This window comes from Perca fluviatilis, chromosome 7 (genome assembly GCF_010015445.1).
Source record: "Perca fluviatilis chromosome 7, GENO_Pfluv_1.0, whole genome shotgun sequence".
Classification (NCBI taxonomy): Eukaryota; Metazoa; Chordata; class Actinopteri; order Perciformes; family Percidae; genus Perca; species Perca fluviatilis.
In genome coordinates this window covers 30,169,287-30,184,381 of record NC_053118.1, presented here as the reverse complement: position 1 = coordinate 30,184,381, position 15,095 = coordinate 30,169,287, and the positions used below count along the sequence as shown (strand labels likewise).

The following is a 15,095-nucleotide window of genomic DNA, read 5'->3' as shown; positions in this document are numbered from 1 at the left end:
GCTCTCTGCGCTTTACACGGACCTCTGAGACTATCACAGAGCAGGTGCATTTATACGGAGACTTGATTACACACAGCTGGATTCTATTTATCATCATTAGTCATTTAGGTCAACATTGGATCATTCAGAGATCCTCACTGAACTTCTGGAGAGAGTTTGCTGCACTGCAAGTAAAGGGGCTGAATAATTTTGCACGCCCACTTTTTCAGTTTTTTATTTGTTAAAAAAGTTTGAAATAGCCAATGAATTTCGTTCCACTTCATAATTGGGACCCACTTGTTGTTGATTCTTCACAAAAAATTACAGTTTTATATCTTTATGTTTGAGGCCTGAAATGTGGCAAAAGGTCGAAACGTTCAAGGGGGCCGAATACTTTCGCAAGGCACTGTATTTTAAGGAGTAGCCTACTCCGGTGACTTATTACTACACGTTATAAAGCTGGGGGACTCACAATTTTCAAATAATGATAAAAAATTGAAGCAGCAGAGGCTGAGATATCCTCTAATCCCTTTGGGTCAAGCAAAAAATGCTGGCGCCTACAATTCCCATAAAGCAACTCAATGGCATCTTGAATTAGACCTGGTAAATGCTTACAGCCATCAAACCCCACACTTTACAGTTTTTCTTAATTGCTTTGACTTGCTTAAAGGTTCCATGACATGGTGCTCTTTTGATGCTTTTATATAGACCTTAGTGGTCCCCTAATACTGTATCTGAAGTCTTTTTCCCGAAATTCAGCCTTGGTGCAGAATTACAGCCACTAGAGCCGGTCCCACAATGAGCTTTCCTTAGTATGTGCCATTTCTGTGTCCGTAGCTATTGAGGAGGAGAGAGGGGGGGGCAAGGTGGAGGGTGGGGGTGTGGCCTTGACCAACTGCCACTTTGCTTGTTTGAAAGTCATGATGTCTCTCTCTCTCATGGGTGGGCCAAATTCTCTGGGCGGGCAAAGCAGAGAAAGGGGAGGTAACCTTGCTCCTTATGACCTCATAAGGAGAAGATTCCAGATCGGCCCATCTGAGCTTTCATTTTCTCAAAGGCAGAGCAGGATACCCAGGGCTCGGTTTACACCTATCACCATTTCTAGCCATTGGGGGACCATAGGCAGGCTGGGGTAACGCATATTAATGTTAAAAAATGTTCATGCCGTGGGACCTTTAAGGAAATTGGGATCCACTCGGTTTTCATCATCACTGTCTCAGCAGAGCAGAAGACACCTCTTGCAAATGTGTTAACCCTTTCTCATTGGATTGACACATTTTCCCCACCCTTTTGCAGAACAGTTAACACGGATGTCATTCAAGGAGTCCAAACTCCGTTGTTTTAGCTATGGTAACTAAACAGAAACCATCTGTTCCTAACTATTAGAAACTACATCAGTATGAAATCACTGAAGCACCTGTTTGACACTCCTTCACACAAATCTTCAATTAGCAATCAGTGTGCAGGGTTAGGCCATGTGGCCCCATCACCAAGACACAAGAGTCTGAGTATCAATAGTGGCTATTTCTTATACTCTACAGTAATAGATGTTTATACTTTACTGTAATAGATTTTATTTTGGTTTACATGTATTTTGTGTAATATTTACAGTATTTCAGTTTTCAGCCACAGTTTGAAAATCAATGGAATCAATAAAATTTGCATCAAAGCATTTCTGATTCTGGATCCAATTCTTTGCAAGAAGGCAAATTTGACAAAAAATGGCACTGGCATGAAAGCTACGTACAGTAATAGGCTACAATGACAAGCAATGGTGCACTGATTCGCACTGAGTGCTGTATTTAGTATTTTGTTGTCCACTGTGTAATGGTTGATTGGAAGAGCTCATACACTTGTTTGCAAGTTGTGTTGTTTGAAGGCAAAATTAGCTTTTGTTGCATATTTTAAATGTTTTGGCACGGTTAGAGCCTTTTGCAAACAAAATGTGTCACTTTGACCATGAGTGCCACTGTTTCGGCCTGTGTGTTAACTGTTTTAAAAATGTGGAGTGTGAGTTGACTGCTGCATCAAAGCAATCAAGAAAAACTGTAAGTAACTCAGGTTTTCTATTACAAATTTTCAAACCCAAACCGAGATTACCCTGTCGCAAACTTTGGAAAACTCCCTTTTAATACAATCACCTGCAACAATTTACAGCACATGCAAAAAAAAAAAAAAACATTTACACAGAGTAGCCCTGATTGAAAACATTGCTATTTTAATGCCAAAACTTAAAAAAAAAATAGTAGACAAGACAAGATTAATTCAAACGATTTATTGCCGCACAACTCTGGGGAGGGAAACAGAGTACGAACAGGTTGAAAAAAATTACCTAAGTAAAGAATCCTCAATACAGGGAAAATATAGTACAAATAAAACAAAGACAAATGTAAAAAAATATATACAACCTAATCATTTAGAAACATTCCACTTAAATATTACAGTACGAAACACCTATAATCTATCTGATCTCTTTCTACATCTATATTTGCAAAGCATGAAGCAATAGCATGTGATCCTTATAAACTCTCTTCATAGTGATTCCCATTCACACAATATGGTTGGGCGATATGAGTACAATTGGATTATTCAAATGTTTTAACTGAGATTTTGCCATATCATTTATACAATGGAAGCTTTCCCTTCAATACTGGCTCCCTGGTTCTATTAGACCATTGTGGGCAATGTTGCAAACATTGGGACTTGATTTTTGATGATTGTTGCATCAATGTGAGAAAATACCTTTAGATGTCATTGTCAAATATGGTCATTTTCCAGAAAAATACCTATGTCATGATATACCTTAATATAACAATGCAAATTTCAATGTACTGGAACAAGAGTAGGACATTTCAAGTACAACTTCACTTACGGTATGTCAAAGGTGCATGAAAATGGGAAATATTCTTAACAGGCAAAAACTCTAGCAAGACTTGTAGTATGAAGTGTGGTCTAATAATGAAGTTGTTATTTATAGTACAAGTATAACTGGAGTTGTGACCCTTTAAGTCTGGACTTTTAACAAGCAACCTTCCAGTAACTGGACTGCTTCTCTGACTTGAGGGCAACCTCCGCCCGCACATTTCAGTGTGTATCATTCCCCTCCTCTTCTTGACGGTGAAAGCCCATGTTCTGCTTTCTCACCAGTTCAGCATAAAGACCGCCTTTCTTCAACAGCTCCGCATGACTGCCCTCCTCCTCTACCATCCCACCGTTGAGGACAATGATATGATCGGCCTTCTCTACAACACTCATCTTGTTGGATATCAACAGCATAGTGAAGTTGTTGGTTTGGTTTAACAAAGCTTTGTGGACCTGTTGGGTACAAATATGACTTGGTGTTACATGTGAAAAACAGGAGTAAATAATGAGCAAAATTTGAGAAACTCGAGAGGAATTTCCGACCTGATATTCATTCTCTGTGTCCAAGTCACTGGTGGCGTTGTCCAGTATCAGGATTTTAGGACGTCTGATTAAAGCTCTGGCAATGGCAATACGCTGCTTCTGGCCTCCGGACACCTGGCCTCCCTTCTCCCCAGCATCTGTCCAACAGAAGAACATACTGTTGGGTTTATGTACATCTTTAGGGAAACAGCGAGTTGTTTTACATAAGAAAAAAAGACCACAAAGTGTAGTTTGTTACAAGAGTACTTCATTAAAAGCATGGGTCCTTTTACTATTGTCTGTAGGGTTCACAAAGTTAAATTTAAAGTTCCTATGACATGCTGCTTTTTGGATGCTTTTATATAGGCCTTAGTGGTCCCCTAATACTGTATCTGAAGTCTCTTTTCTATAGACCTTAGTGGTCCCCTAATACTGTATCTGAAGTCTCTTTTCTATAGACCTTAGTGGTCCCCTAATACTGTATCTGAAGTCTCTTTTATATAGACCTTAGTGGTCCCCTAATACTGTATCTGAAGTCTCTTTCCCGAAATTCAGCCATGGTGCAGAATTACAGCCACTAGAGCCAGTCCCACAATGAGCTTTGCTTAGGATGTGCCATTTCTGTGTCTGTAACTTTAAATGCTATTGAGGAGGAGAGAAGCGGGGCAAGGTGGAGGGTGGGGGTGTGGCCTTGACCAGCTTGCGGCCACGGTTGTAGCTCTATTTCCTTCTGGGCGGGCCAAATTCTCTGGGCAGCTGTGGGCGGTGGGCAAAGCAGAGAAAGGGGAGGTAACCTTGCTCCTTATGACCTCATAAGGAGAAGATTCCAGATTGGCCCATCTGAGCTTTCATTTTCTCAAAGGCAGAGCAGGATACCCAGGGATCGGTTTACACCTATCACCATTTCTAGCCACTGGGGGACCATAGGCAGGCTGGGGGAACTCAAATTAATGTTAAAAAACCTCATAAAGTGAATTTGTCATGCCATGGGACCTTTAAAGGCAGGGTTGGTAAGATAGCTAGCTTAATAAATAAAGTAGCATCTCCTCGGGGCTACGTCTAACCCCTCCCCCTGCCCTCCTCTACACACAGACGTGCATTTGTACCACTGCGTCGCTGCTTCAGAACAGAGCGGAGAAAGGGACGCAATTTTACTTAATTGCGCATTCACAAGTAAGTAAACATATTATCAAACCAAATGTTTAAAACAAACATGACTACAGCAATGCGGTGACGACATGCAGTGAGCTCAGGCTCCTACACAGGAGGGGTAGAGTACACACAGTGGGGCAATGAGGCATTTCATTGGTTCTTTCCAAGCAGTCCGCGAGGCAGTGATTGGTGGGCGTTTTTACAGGATTACAGCAGCAACAGATGATGGATCTTTTTCACTCCTTTTTCAGAGGACGTAAAGACCATTTGAAAGAATATATAAAAAAGTGTACATTGGAAATAGTTACCAACCCTGCCTTTAGGAGTGTTTTAGACTTTTTTAATACCACATAGAATGCAATTTATTAATACCTGTTTCACAATCATACCAGCCAAAGTATGAAAGTATGATGGAAATTTGTTTTTGTTTTTTTACAGTTTTCCCACTACTAATAAGTGAACCATTACAGGGATCCATTATATCATTGTGCAAACATCAAAGAATTAAAATTAAAAAAAGAAAAATTCTCTCCAGAAAATAACAAGTACCCATGTGAAGGCCGGACTTAAAGTGATGGTTCGGAGTAATTTCACCCTAGGGTCCTTTGCACCATGATCTCGAGCCAAACACCCCCCCAGAAGCTTTTTTCACCTGGGTCGAACATTGGGAGCGTTAGCGTAGCGTAGCGTAGCGTAGCGTTATCAGCTGAATAGCTTAGCGCAGAGGCTAATGGATCCGAAGTGTCGCTTAACATTACCCCACTAATAATGCCCGAAATGATACCAAACGTCTACAGTAGTACAAATAGGTTATGCACTCATAAAACGATGGATTGTAAAATTTGTAAGTACACCAGAAGTTTATGTAAATAACACTTGCCTGCTGGCTTCTGCTCTCTGCTGCTGCTGCTGCTGTTACTACCGGGCAGTAAGAGTGCTTAGGGACATCTACAAATTACAACACCGAAAAGAGATGCAACAAAAATATTTATTAATTTAATGATTAAATAAGGTAATGTCTCCAAACTTACCTCAATTATTACTTGTCTCCTGCTAGTTATACTACAGCACTTACTTTAAAAAATAAGTTAAATTAAAAAATATTTTTGTTGCATCTCTTTTCGGTGTTGTAATTTGTAGATGTCCCTAAGCACTCGTCTTACAGCAGCAACAACAACAGCAGAGAGCAGAAGCCAGCAGGCAAGTGTTATTTACATAACCTTCTGGTGTACTTACAAACTTTACAATCCATCGTTTTATGAGTGCATAACCTATATATACTAGTGTAGACCTTTGGTATCATTTCGGGCATTATTAGTGGGGTAATGTTAAGAGACACTTCGGATCCATTAGCCTCTGCGCTAAGCTATTCAGCGGCTAACGCTACTCTACGCTAACTCTCCCAATGTTAGACACAGGTGAAAAAAGCTTCTGGGGGGGTGTTTGGCTCGAGGTCATGGTGCAAAGGACCCTAGGGTGAAATTACTCCGAACCATCACTTTAAGAATGCATTCTAATATATGCTGTGTTTGTGGGTCGAACCTGTGTCGTATCCACTTGACAGCTTCGTGATGAAGTCGTGGGCACTAGCTTGCTTGGCAGCCATTTCCATCTCCTCATCAGAAGCATTCCCGTAGCCATACTTGATGTTCTCCCGCACAGAGCGAGCAAACAGCAGACAATTTTGGCTCACCACAGCAATCTGTAAACAAACAGGATGCAGAGAAAACGTCAGTAGCTGTGTAACTGTCACAGGTGACTCTAAGAATGGTTCACAATGAGGGCAAGAGCAGGAAGGAGAAAAGGTGCAAGTAAGTGTCCTTTTTTAGTACAGCCTGGAAGATAGCTGCCTGCACTGAGGTGTGTCTGAGGCTCATGGTGACGTTGTCCTAATATTCCTTTGACAAATGAGTGTAATTAAAAAGACATTTGGAGGAATCTGAGAAGAAGCTTTCAATGAACTGTGATTCACCTTCCTTATAGCATCATCATTGTACAGCTCGGGGCTACTTTAATTTCATTTTCATTTTGTTTTATGGTCTCAGCTGCAGAATTCACTCATGTATTTGTCATCTTGATTTTTAGTCAATTTCTGTGGTACATTTGATAAACACTGTAGGTTTTCAGTTCCTCACCCACACAGGCTTTTGTTTATTATGTCTTTTTTCCATATGTATGTCCAAATAAAGAGTACAGTAATAAGGCTTCTTGATTCCCTGTATAAATAAGGGTTGGACAGAAGAGTTCTGCCAACCGCCATCAGCATCCCAAAAGGAAAGGTCCCATAAGGCAAAAAAAGCTCCTTGCAGTCTTTACTGTTGTTTTTAAATAGGTATATAGGAATGTAAAGTTAAAATATGCTGTTTTAATGGTGAAAAATAGATTTATCAGCGATATAATAATAGCATTAACATGGTCAACTGAGGAGCGCAGTACCTGCTTCCCATTTAATTGCTTTAGGACAACAGCCTATTGGCCAAAACTCACTCAATGCAGCTTTAAAATTCAGTGGTTTTCACCAAATGCACAACTTTGCCTGTGTGCTTGCGCTTCCTCTTGCACAATACAAACAAAATGGGAACCCATTCATAGAACACTGCTCCAGAAAGCTAATAGTGGTTAAAACTCATCAGTGTTTCTTATTATTATGCTCACTGCAAGTCAAATTAGATGACAATTTCAGCTAAATGCTTAAAATATTCAAATACACCACCTTGTCATGTAGGTACTGGTCTTCGTAGCTTTGCAGATCTTTCCCATCCAGTAGAATTTCCCCTGCTTGGGGCTGGTAAAATCGCTCCAGCAGCTTCACACAGGTGGACTTCCCTGATGTGTTAAGCCCCACAAGGGCAGTGACTTGGCCTGGCTTCATCTCCAGAGACACGTCCTGGTATAAGAGAGAAATAGGGTGAATTGGTAAAGAGTTGTATGCGATAAAATCATTTTAATTGTAAATATGATAAATGCAAAGGAGATAAACATGCATAAATACATACCTTGAGCACTTGATTGCTCTCATTAGGATAGGAAAATGTAACATTTTTAAACTGAATGTGACCCTTAAGATTTTTAGGGGCCAAAGTGCCATTTGGTGGTCTTTCAGGTTTGCGATCCAATATTTCAAAGATCGTCTCAGAGGCACCAATTGCCTTCCTCACCTCTGGGTAATAACGCATGACAGCCTGGAAGAGAGGTGGTAGAATGAGGCACTTTTTAATTTGATTCATTTATATATGTTATTTTGAACAAACCAATCAGCCACTTGTAATCATGCATGAGGGGAAACCAAAGTGTAAAGAACATAATGTGTTATTCAAGCGTATTCCCATTGTCTTGGCCTGTGGCTCACCTCAACAGCAGAGGCAAACTGCAACTCATAGAGGACAAAGGACACCAGGTCTCCGCTGCTAACGTCCCCTCTGGTCACAAGAGTCCCTCCATAGTACAGAATACACACCTTCAGGGCCAGGGTGGTCATCTGGGAGAACATACAAATGGTTTGAATAATATTCAAATATTCATTCCCAGCACTGAACATGCAGTTTCAGTTTTTCTAATGTGCTCAATTTGGAGGAACAGGGGTATGTTTGGGGTTCTGCTTGACTTGAGGTTTGTTAGCGTTTCATGCCTCACCTCTGCTCCACCTAGGCTCCACCCTGTTCCCCAAATGTAAGTGTCTAAATTTCAGTTTTTTATAACATATTCTAGCAGTAAACATCTGTAATGGCAGAAACCCCCTACGGTCTCATAATCAGACAAAAACAGACAAACACATGCTAAGAAATCATAGCACACTTTATAACCCAGGTCAGTATTCAACTCACGCTGTTAGCCCAGGTAGAGGCTGCATAGGCTGCTGCTTCCTTTTTGTTAAGTGCGTAAGTATCGTCTAGCCGCTGTTTGTACCGCTCTGTCTCACCATCCTCGTTGGCAAAACTCCTCACTGTCCTTATGCAGGAGAAGGTCTCTGTGGCCACCTGGTTGGCCTTAGCCAGTGACTCCTGAACTTTTACAGCAATACTCTGAAAAATGGATAAAAAGAAAATTAAAAAAAAATATATATATATATATATATATATAGAATGAATTTGTGAAATTTTGATATTTTACAAACATGGCAGATCCGACATGATCATAGCTGCACTGGAAATATTTTGACATGATGTCACATTGTACAAGGTACAACAGCTGTTTTTTTAACAGCTTCCAGTGCCTGGGGTTAGATTTTTTTCCCTTACAATGGCATTCATTGATTTTTCCAGCCACTTGAGGGCAACACTACGCTCATACAATCACCTTATCAAGTCCATTTGTCAACACAGAGCAGCATTAGCATTCATTTTTTAGTCATGTTTCGATCCATTTGGCAAATGTAAGTCCAATATTCACTCTCCTAGCTCTGTGTAACTCCTCAGGGAAATATCTGTCTGTCTTTAGCTGTTAAATGCTCCACTACGTTCACTAGCTAGTTGTCTGCTGGGCAGGTAGTGTACAGACCATTGATCACAGATTTTTTCCTGAAAACAGCTGCCTACTGCGAATGGAAATAATGCTTATGAGAGCGGTGGGAATTATAATTATCAAAGTTGTGGGCCGTAAAAACCAAAACAATGAGCTCAAAGATGCTAAGATGGTCTGGGTCTGGGTTTATTTCTTATATTTCATCACTTCGAGCAACCCCTTTCACATGAAAATCCATTGTGTTCATTGATTAGAGCAGCTTTTTTTGATGGTACATTTAAGGAAGTCCTCTTTACCTGGTGGAAGTGTCCAGTGAGCTTGGGTATGACCCAAATAATGGGCAGTCCCATGCAAGTGAGCAGGGACATTTTCCATGACTGGCTCACCATGAAGAACATGAGGAAGGCAAAACGCGCTGTGTACCACATCACAAGACTTAGTTTCTCACTCAGTGCCTCGCTCATTTCATTAGTATCCGTGGTAACGCGGGACACCAGTTCACCTAATGAAAAGAGTTGTGCATTAGCTTTGTCAAAGGAATTACAGTTTAAGTATATGTTGTTAAAATCATGCATATTCTGGATTCATACCAGCCTACACACATTTTGTCAAGTATACTGTATATTTTAGGAAACTCATAACAATATGGAAACTGAGCTTGGCTTTGATAAAAAAAAATGAAAGTGTGTACAATAAGTGAAAGTAAAAATAGGTTAAGGGTTATTCCTGATGACCTACTGTATCAGTACTCTGACATTTAAAGGAAGCATTGCTACTTGGGAGGAGTGATTTGCTCTGAGAAGCCCCGTGGTGAGGAGCAGAGAGTAACAACGGTGCTTTTCAGGTGTTGCGCTAACCACTCCGCCCAAGTAGCAGTGCTTCGTCTTCTGAGAAAATAGACTTCCCAGTATGTATACGGTTAGAAGATGGCTGTGTCTCATCTGACCTTGTTATTTGTATACGCTGTGACTATACAAATCACAACATGTAAATAGGAAAATGTTGGCGTTATTTTGTCACACATTGGGAGCAGTAGGCTAGGACTATGTATGGGGGGATACGCTGAATAAGCTGAAGTCCCAATAAGTCGGCGTGTTCCTTTAAAGAGGACTCATACAGTATACACATGCTCTTATCTTACCTGTGGCCTTGAAGAAAGCAATCTCTTGTTTCAGCACGGCCTGGAAGACGGCTGCCTGCACTGAGGTGTGTATCAGGCTCATGGTGACGTTGTACATGAGGTCACATACAAACTCAAGCACAGCACTGAAACGTAAGAGAGAGGACACATTACAGTGTAAAGTACCCAAAATGCCACTTCTTTACACGTTTACTTTAAATGTTCATAATAATTATTATTAAATCAAACAGTTTCCTTTGTGTACAAACCTTAAAAAGAGATTTCTTATCTAAATTCCTCCTCTATACCCAAAGATTGCTCATTTTTATGTGTAAACATATGCATACATTGTCATTCTGTTTGAAGCATACAAAGAATAGCATATAAAAGCAAACTGTACTGAGTTTGGGATTTGATAAGATTTTATTAATTCAAAATTAAATCAGACTCAAGTATCGAAAGCATGTTTTTAAACCCTAAACCCAAGTTTTGCCAGATAGATTACATATCTGCTACTAAGCCAAATTCTGACATGAAATATTAGTCTTCTCTAATAAGAAAAAATGACAGAAGATAAAGAATAAAAGATGACATTTTTGGATATTATACAAACTTAGAACCGGTAATGCATTAACTACTTTGTTACAAAGTTTACATTACCTGCCAATAGTCATTAGCGTCATGATTGTGATTGCCTCTGTGAATGCATCAGGTGCTTCTTCATTTATGATCCAGTCAGCCACACGACCAGTGTAATGAGGAACAGCCATCTCACCTGAGGTCAGAAGTTTATCACATAATATAACTTCAAGGAGAATAAAACTGTCAAAATATGTCAAGTGTGGTCTTTCCAAGCTTCACAATGCTCTACTTTAACTTGAAGGACACTGTTAAGCTTTTTTTTTTGTAAGGGTTAAAAAAAGAAAGGGAACAAAAAAAAAAAAAAAAAAGTGCATCTGAACACTGCATAGAAATCAACAACAACATGCACTTGATTTAAATGAAGGTGTTGTGTCACTTACCACAAGAAGAGAGAAACACGAGCAACAGCACAAAAACGAAGCGCCAGAAATAGGGCCGCATGTATTCCATCAGCCTCTTCAGAGGTGTAATGGTGTCTTCTTTGGGCTCCTCAGAGGGTGCCATCGTCAACAGAGATGAGATGTATCGACCACAGGAGAGCAAAAGAGATGACACATATCGACTCCAGTAGAGCCACGCCACTACTGTCACAACATAACCCTGCAACACCTGCAAAACAAATCACAGCTTGTATACACAAATCCAGATATTATCCCAAGATATTACATGAAACAATTAACTTAAAGGTCCCATGGCATGAAAATTTCACTTTATGAGGTTTTCTAACATTAATATGAGTTCCCCCAGCCTGCCTATGGTCCCCCAGTGGCTAGAAATGGTGATAGGTGTAAACCGAGCCCTGGGTATCCTGCTCTGCCTTTGAGAAAATGAAAGCTCAGATGGGCCGATCTGGAATCTTCTCCTTATGAGGTCATAAGGAGCAAGGTTACCTCCCCTTTCTCTGCTTTGCCCGCCCAGAGAATTTGGCCCACCCATGAGAGAGAGACATCATGGCTTTCAAATGAGCAAAGTGGCAGTTGGTCAAGGCCCCCCCCCTCTCCTCCTCAACTACAGATACAGAAATGGCACATCCTAAGGAAAGCTCATTGTGGGACTGGCTCTAGTGTCTGTAATTCTGCGCCAAGGCTGAATTTCGGGAAAGAGACTTCAGATACAGTATTAGGGGACCACTAAGGTCTATATAAAAGCATCCAAAGAGAACCATGTCATGGGACCTTTAATGCTTCAGATGATTCCAACAAATGTTAGGATGAAAGCAAAGACAACAGCATTTTTAAAATGGTGGATCTCTCATACTCTTCAGACTGTTTTGGTTTTGGTTTCAGTCTTGTTTGTGTTCCAAGCTTAACGGTTTCTTCATAAAAAGTACCAATAAAATAAGCATAACAAATATTTGAATCTTGCTAAGAAAGTCATAAAATCATTACATACAGCAAATGTAATAAATATTTCAATGAAGTGAGTTAATTCAACTTCTTTCTATAACAAATAAAGTTGTTGTTGCAGAAGCAGGATGACTGTAACAGTGGAAGAAGTGACCAGATCCTTTAGTAAAGTAAAAGAAGCAATAGCACAATGTAATACTACTCCTTTATACTAGTAAAAGTTAAAAGTAAGTATTAACAGCAAAAAATACTTTTAGTATTAAAAGTGAAAGTACTTATTATGCAGTGGAATATCCCTGTCAGTGTTATATTGTAAAATATTTGATTATTATTTGAATGCTGTACCTGGTAGATGTGGATCTTATTTTGAAAATAATAGAAGAATAGAGGTATAAATACACATGAAATACTCATGTACAGCACAAGTACATAATTGTACTTATTTATATTGCATCAATGCCATCTATCTACCCACCCTCCATCTCTGCTAAGTGCCCTTGAGCAGGGATCTTCAATAGGGGATCCGGGACCCCTAGGGGGTCCTCAGAGTCAATGCAAAGGGGGCCGCTAAATTATTGTTAATTTTTGTTTTTTCAATGAATCCAACATAATATTAGCAAATATTAATCCCCACATGATAGGCTTACTGGCCTATGTAAGGTAGTCACTAAGTGAGGTAGCCATCCACAGATAGTTAATACTGAGTATTCGCTGTGCCACATGAATGTTTTAAAATGAAAAATTTACATTTTTTTCTAAAATATTATAAGGCTATTTTAAACGCTTTGTATTCTATGCAAAAAAGGTATTTATAAAGGCTTTAGGCGCCCTACACATTGTAGGCTCAGTTTATTATGCAACTTCATTTTGTACAATATATGTAGTAGGGGTCCCTGCTCCATCTCTCTTTTAGTTAAGGGGTCCTTGGCTTAAAAAAAGTTGAAGACCCCTGCCCTTGAGCAAGGTACTTTTACCAGTCCAACATAATCAGTTTTAGGACACCCATGTTTGTTAATCATTTCTTTTCCGAGTTTAATTTTTTAGGTACAAAAGTTCTTAGCTGCTGAACTAGAAGTTATTTTTAGACTTTTCCACCAGCACTTGAACACACCATGGTCAGGGAACCACAATGCATCACAGGCCCTGCTCTAGATCTGTCACCCGCAGTAACATACCTAAAAAGGTGTTGACTGCTATTATATTCATGTGATCCATCCTGCAACTAAATATGGTTTCAAACACATCATCATAAAAACCAGCAAAACACAGCCACCCACCCTTTCCCAGGAGTGCCACCCCCACAGTTCCTCCATGGTGGACTGGCCCAGCGCCCAGAGAAGAGTGGTGTACACCGGGAAGTGGAAGCAAAGGACCCCTAAACTCTGTAGCCCCTCAAAACTGCTCATCCAAGGCAGGCTCCCAGGGGAGGTGAGGGTGAGAAGGGCGAGGAGGCAAGCCCTGGTCAACCCTCCTCCCCACAGGGTGATGAACGGATGGGAGAGGAGGAGAGGTGAGAGCTGGGCCAAGCGGATGGAGTGCACCACACACACATCCAGGCACATGAAGAGCAGAGGGAAGAAGTAGCTCATTTTTTGCATAATGCACAGGTTCTGCAAATATAAGTGACAGAGAGGGTCAGTGGTATTCAAGTCGACTCGACACATTGTGAGGTTTCATCGGTTAGACTAAAACACATCTTCCAAAACAGAAAATATAGGCTATAGCGTTAGTAGGTCGACTTGTATGCATCGCTAAAACCCATTGTAATTAGACCTAAGCTATATAAACTATATATAGGCCATGCAATCATTTGCATTTGCATGTCCTTCATGGTGAGAATTTACTTTCAGTTTGCTGCAGATGTTATCTCTAAGCCTATTACTTTTACTTTCATCTACACGGGTGATTTCTTTTAAACCGTTTGTCAAACTGTAAACCGATAAACCCACCCACAGAAACACCAATTAGGAAAACATTCAAAAATACAAAAGGCCTATTACCATTCAGTAGGCTAGTATTAAGTCTAAATGTATGATACAGTAAATCATGTAATGTTACAGTAGCCTTAGCCAAGTTTAGCTGCATTTCGGTTGCTTAAATTCAACTTACATTTCCTTTCGACAAGCCAAGTTTGATATGTAGCAGTTTGCTAATCGTCTGAGAACGTAAACCGACACCGATATTTACCCTAAATAAACAAAATTGACAATTTAACAAGTTATCAACCGGCTGCTTGTTCAAACGTCGACCGACTGAACTTGCAGCTGTCAAACTGAAACCGAAACTAACTATTTATACTCTTTTAAAGTGGAAAGCCCCATTTATGTCTGCCACAATGGCGGACGAAGACTGAGACTGACGAGGGATAAAATAAACGTTAATAGTAGAGTATTTATCCCAACTGAACTCCTGCTTTCATAAACAACCGTAAAAGCAACGAAAACTGTGCAATACAGTACAATGGTTATATGATATGATATGCCTGGCGTGAACCTGGGCCATCTACAAACAGTCCAACAGCGCCACCATGTGGCGAGAAGATGGGACGGTTATAACTTTATAACTATCAGTCCTGGAACATTTATCATTATATTACCACATTTATTCATGTAAATGAAATAACCTCCGTAACTTACTTTATTTATGTGTTTCAAAATCACAGCTGCATTTTTAACGTCTTTATATGTCTTTTTGTATCTTCTGTTTATGATTTTTATGCTGTCTTGCTGCAAAAAAAAAATCCTTTTATGGGATATTAAAAATCTGAACTGAACAGAATAGAAAACTTATGTTAATTGATTTCCTAACTTCTTTTGTTTTAACCAAGATTTATTTATTTATATTTATTTTTATTCTATTTTATATCCTCTATGTTTGTTGCTGTGTGTGCACACTAATGTAAACATCTATATGGACAGTATCTTTCTATTTTGATTTAGTTTTACATTAAAAAAACAACCTTGACTGTAAGCTTATTTTTGTATGACGAAGGCTTATATTTTTCCTGTTTT

At 39.8% G+C, this 15,095-nt stretch overlaps 1 protein-coding gene across 1 annotated transcript; it reads right to left on the bottom strand.

The window, feature by feature from the left end:
• Nucleotides 1-2,239: 2,239 nt before the first annotated feature.
• On the bottom strand, nt 2,240-14,368 carry tap1 (transporter 1, ATP-binding cassette, sub-family B (MDR/TAP)). Its single transcript, XM_039804802.1, has 13 exons — nt 14,194-14,368; nt 13,362-13,694; nt 11,119-11,347; nt 10,757-10,871; nt 10,118-10,242; nt 9,273-9,478; nt 8,340-8,537; nt 7,865-7,993; nt 7,512-7,697; nt 7,229-7,402; nt 6,058-6,217; nt 3,385-3,521; nt 2,240-3,294 (listed from the first exon to the last, which is right to left on the bottom strand). Exons 2-13 carry the CDS (start codon nt 13,680-13,682, stop codon nt 3,064-3,066), a joined length of 2,211 nt encoding a protein of 736 aa, XP_039660736.1. The 5' UTR covers nt 13,683-13,694; nt 14,194-14,368; the 3' UTR covers nt 2,240-3,063.
• Nucleotides 14,369-15,095: the final 727 nt, after the last annotated feature.

What these genes read in the sequence shown, in the direction of transcription:
- tap1 (XM_039804802.1), bottom strand. Translation starts at nt 13,682, where the DNA reads ATGCAAAAAATGAGCTACTTCTTCCCTCTGCTCTTCATGTGCCTGGAT. An exon ending in GGTGGCACTCCTGGGAAAGG is followed by an intron (nt 11,348 to 13,361) that starts GTGGGTGGCTGT and finishes TTTGTTTTGCAG; the next exon opens with GTGTTGCAGGGTTATGTTGT. An exon ending in ACGCTAATGACTATTGGCAG is followed by an intron (nt 10,243 to 10,756) that starts GTAATGTAAACT and finishes CTTACGTTTCAG; the next exon opens with TGCTGTGCTTGAGTTTGTAT.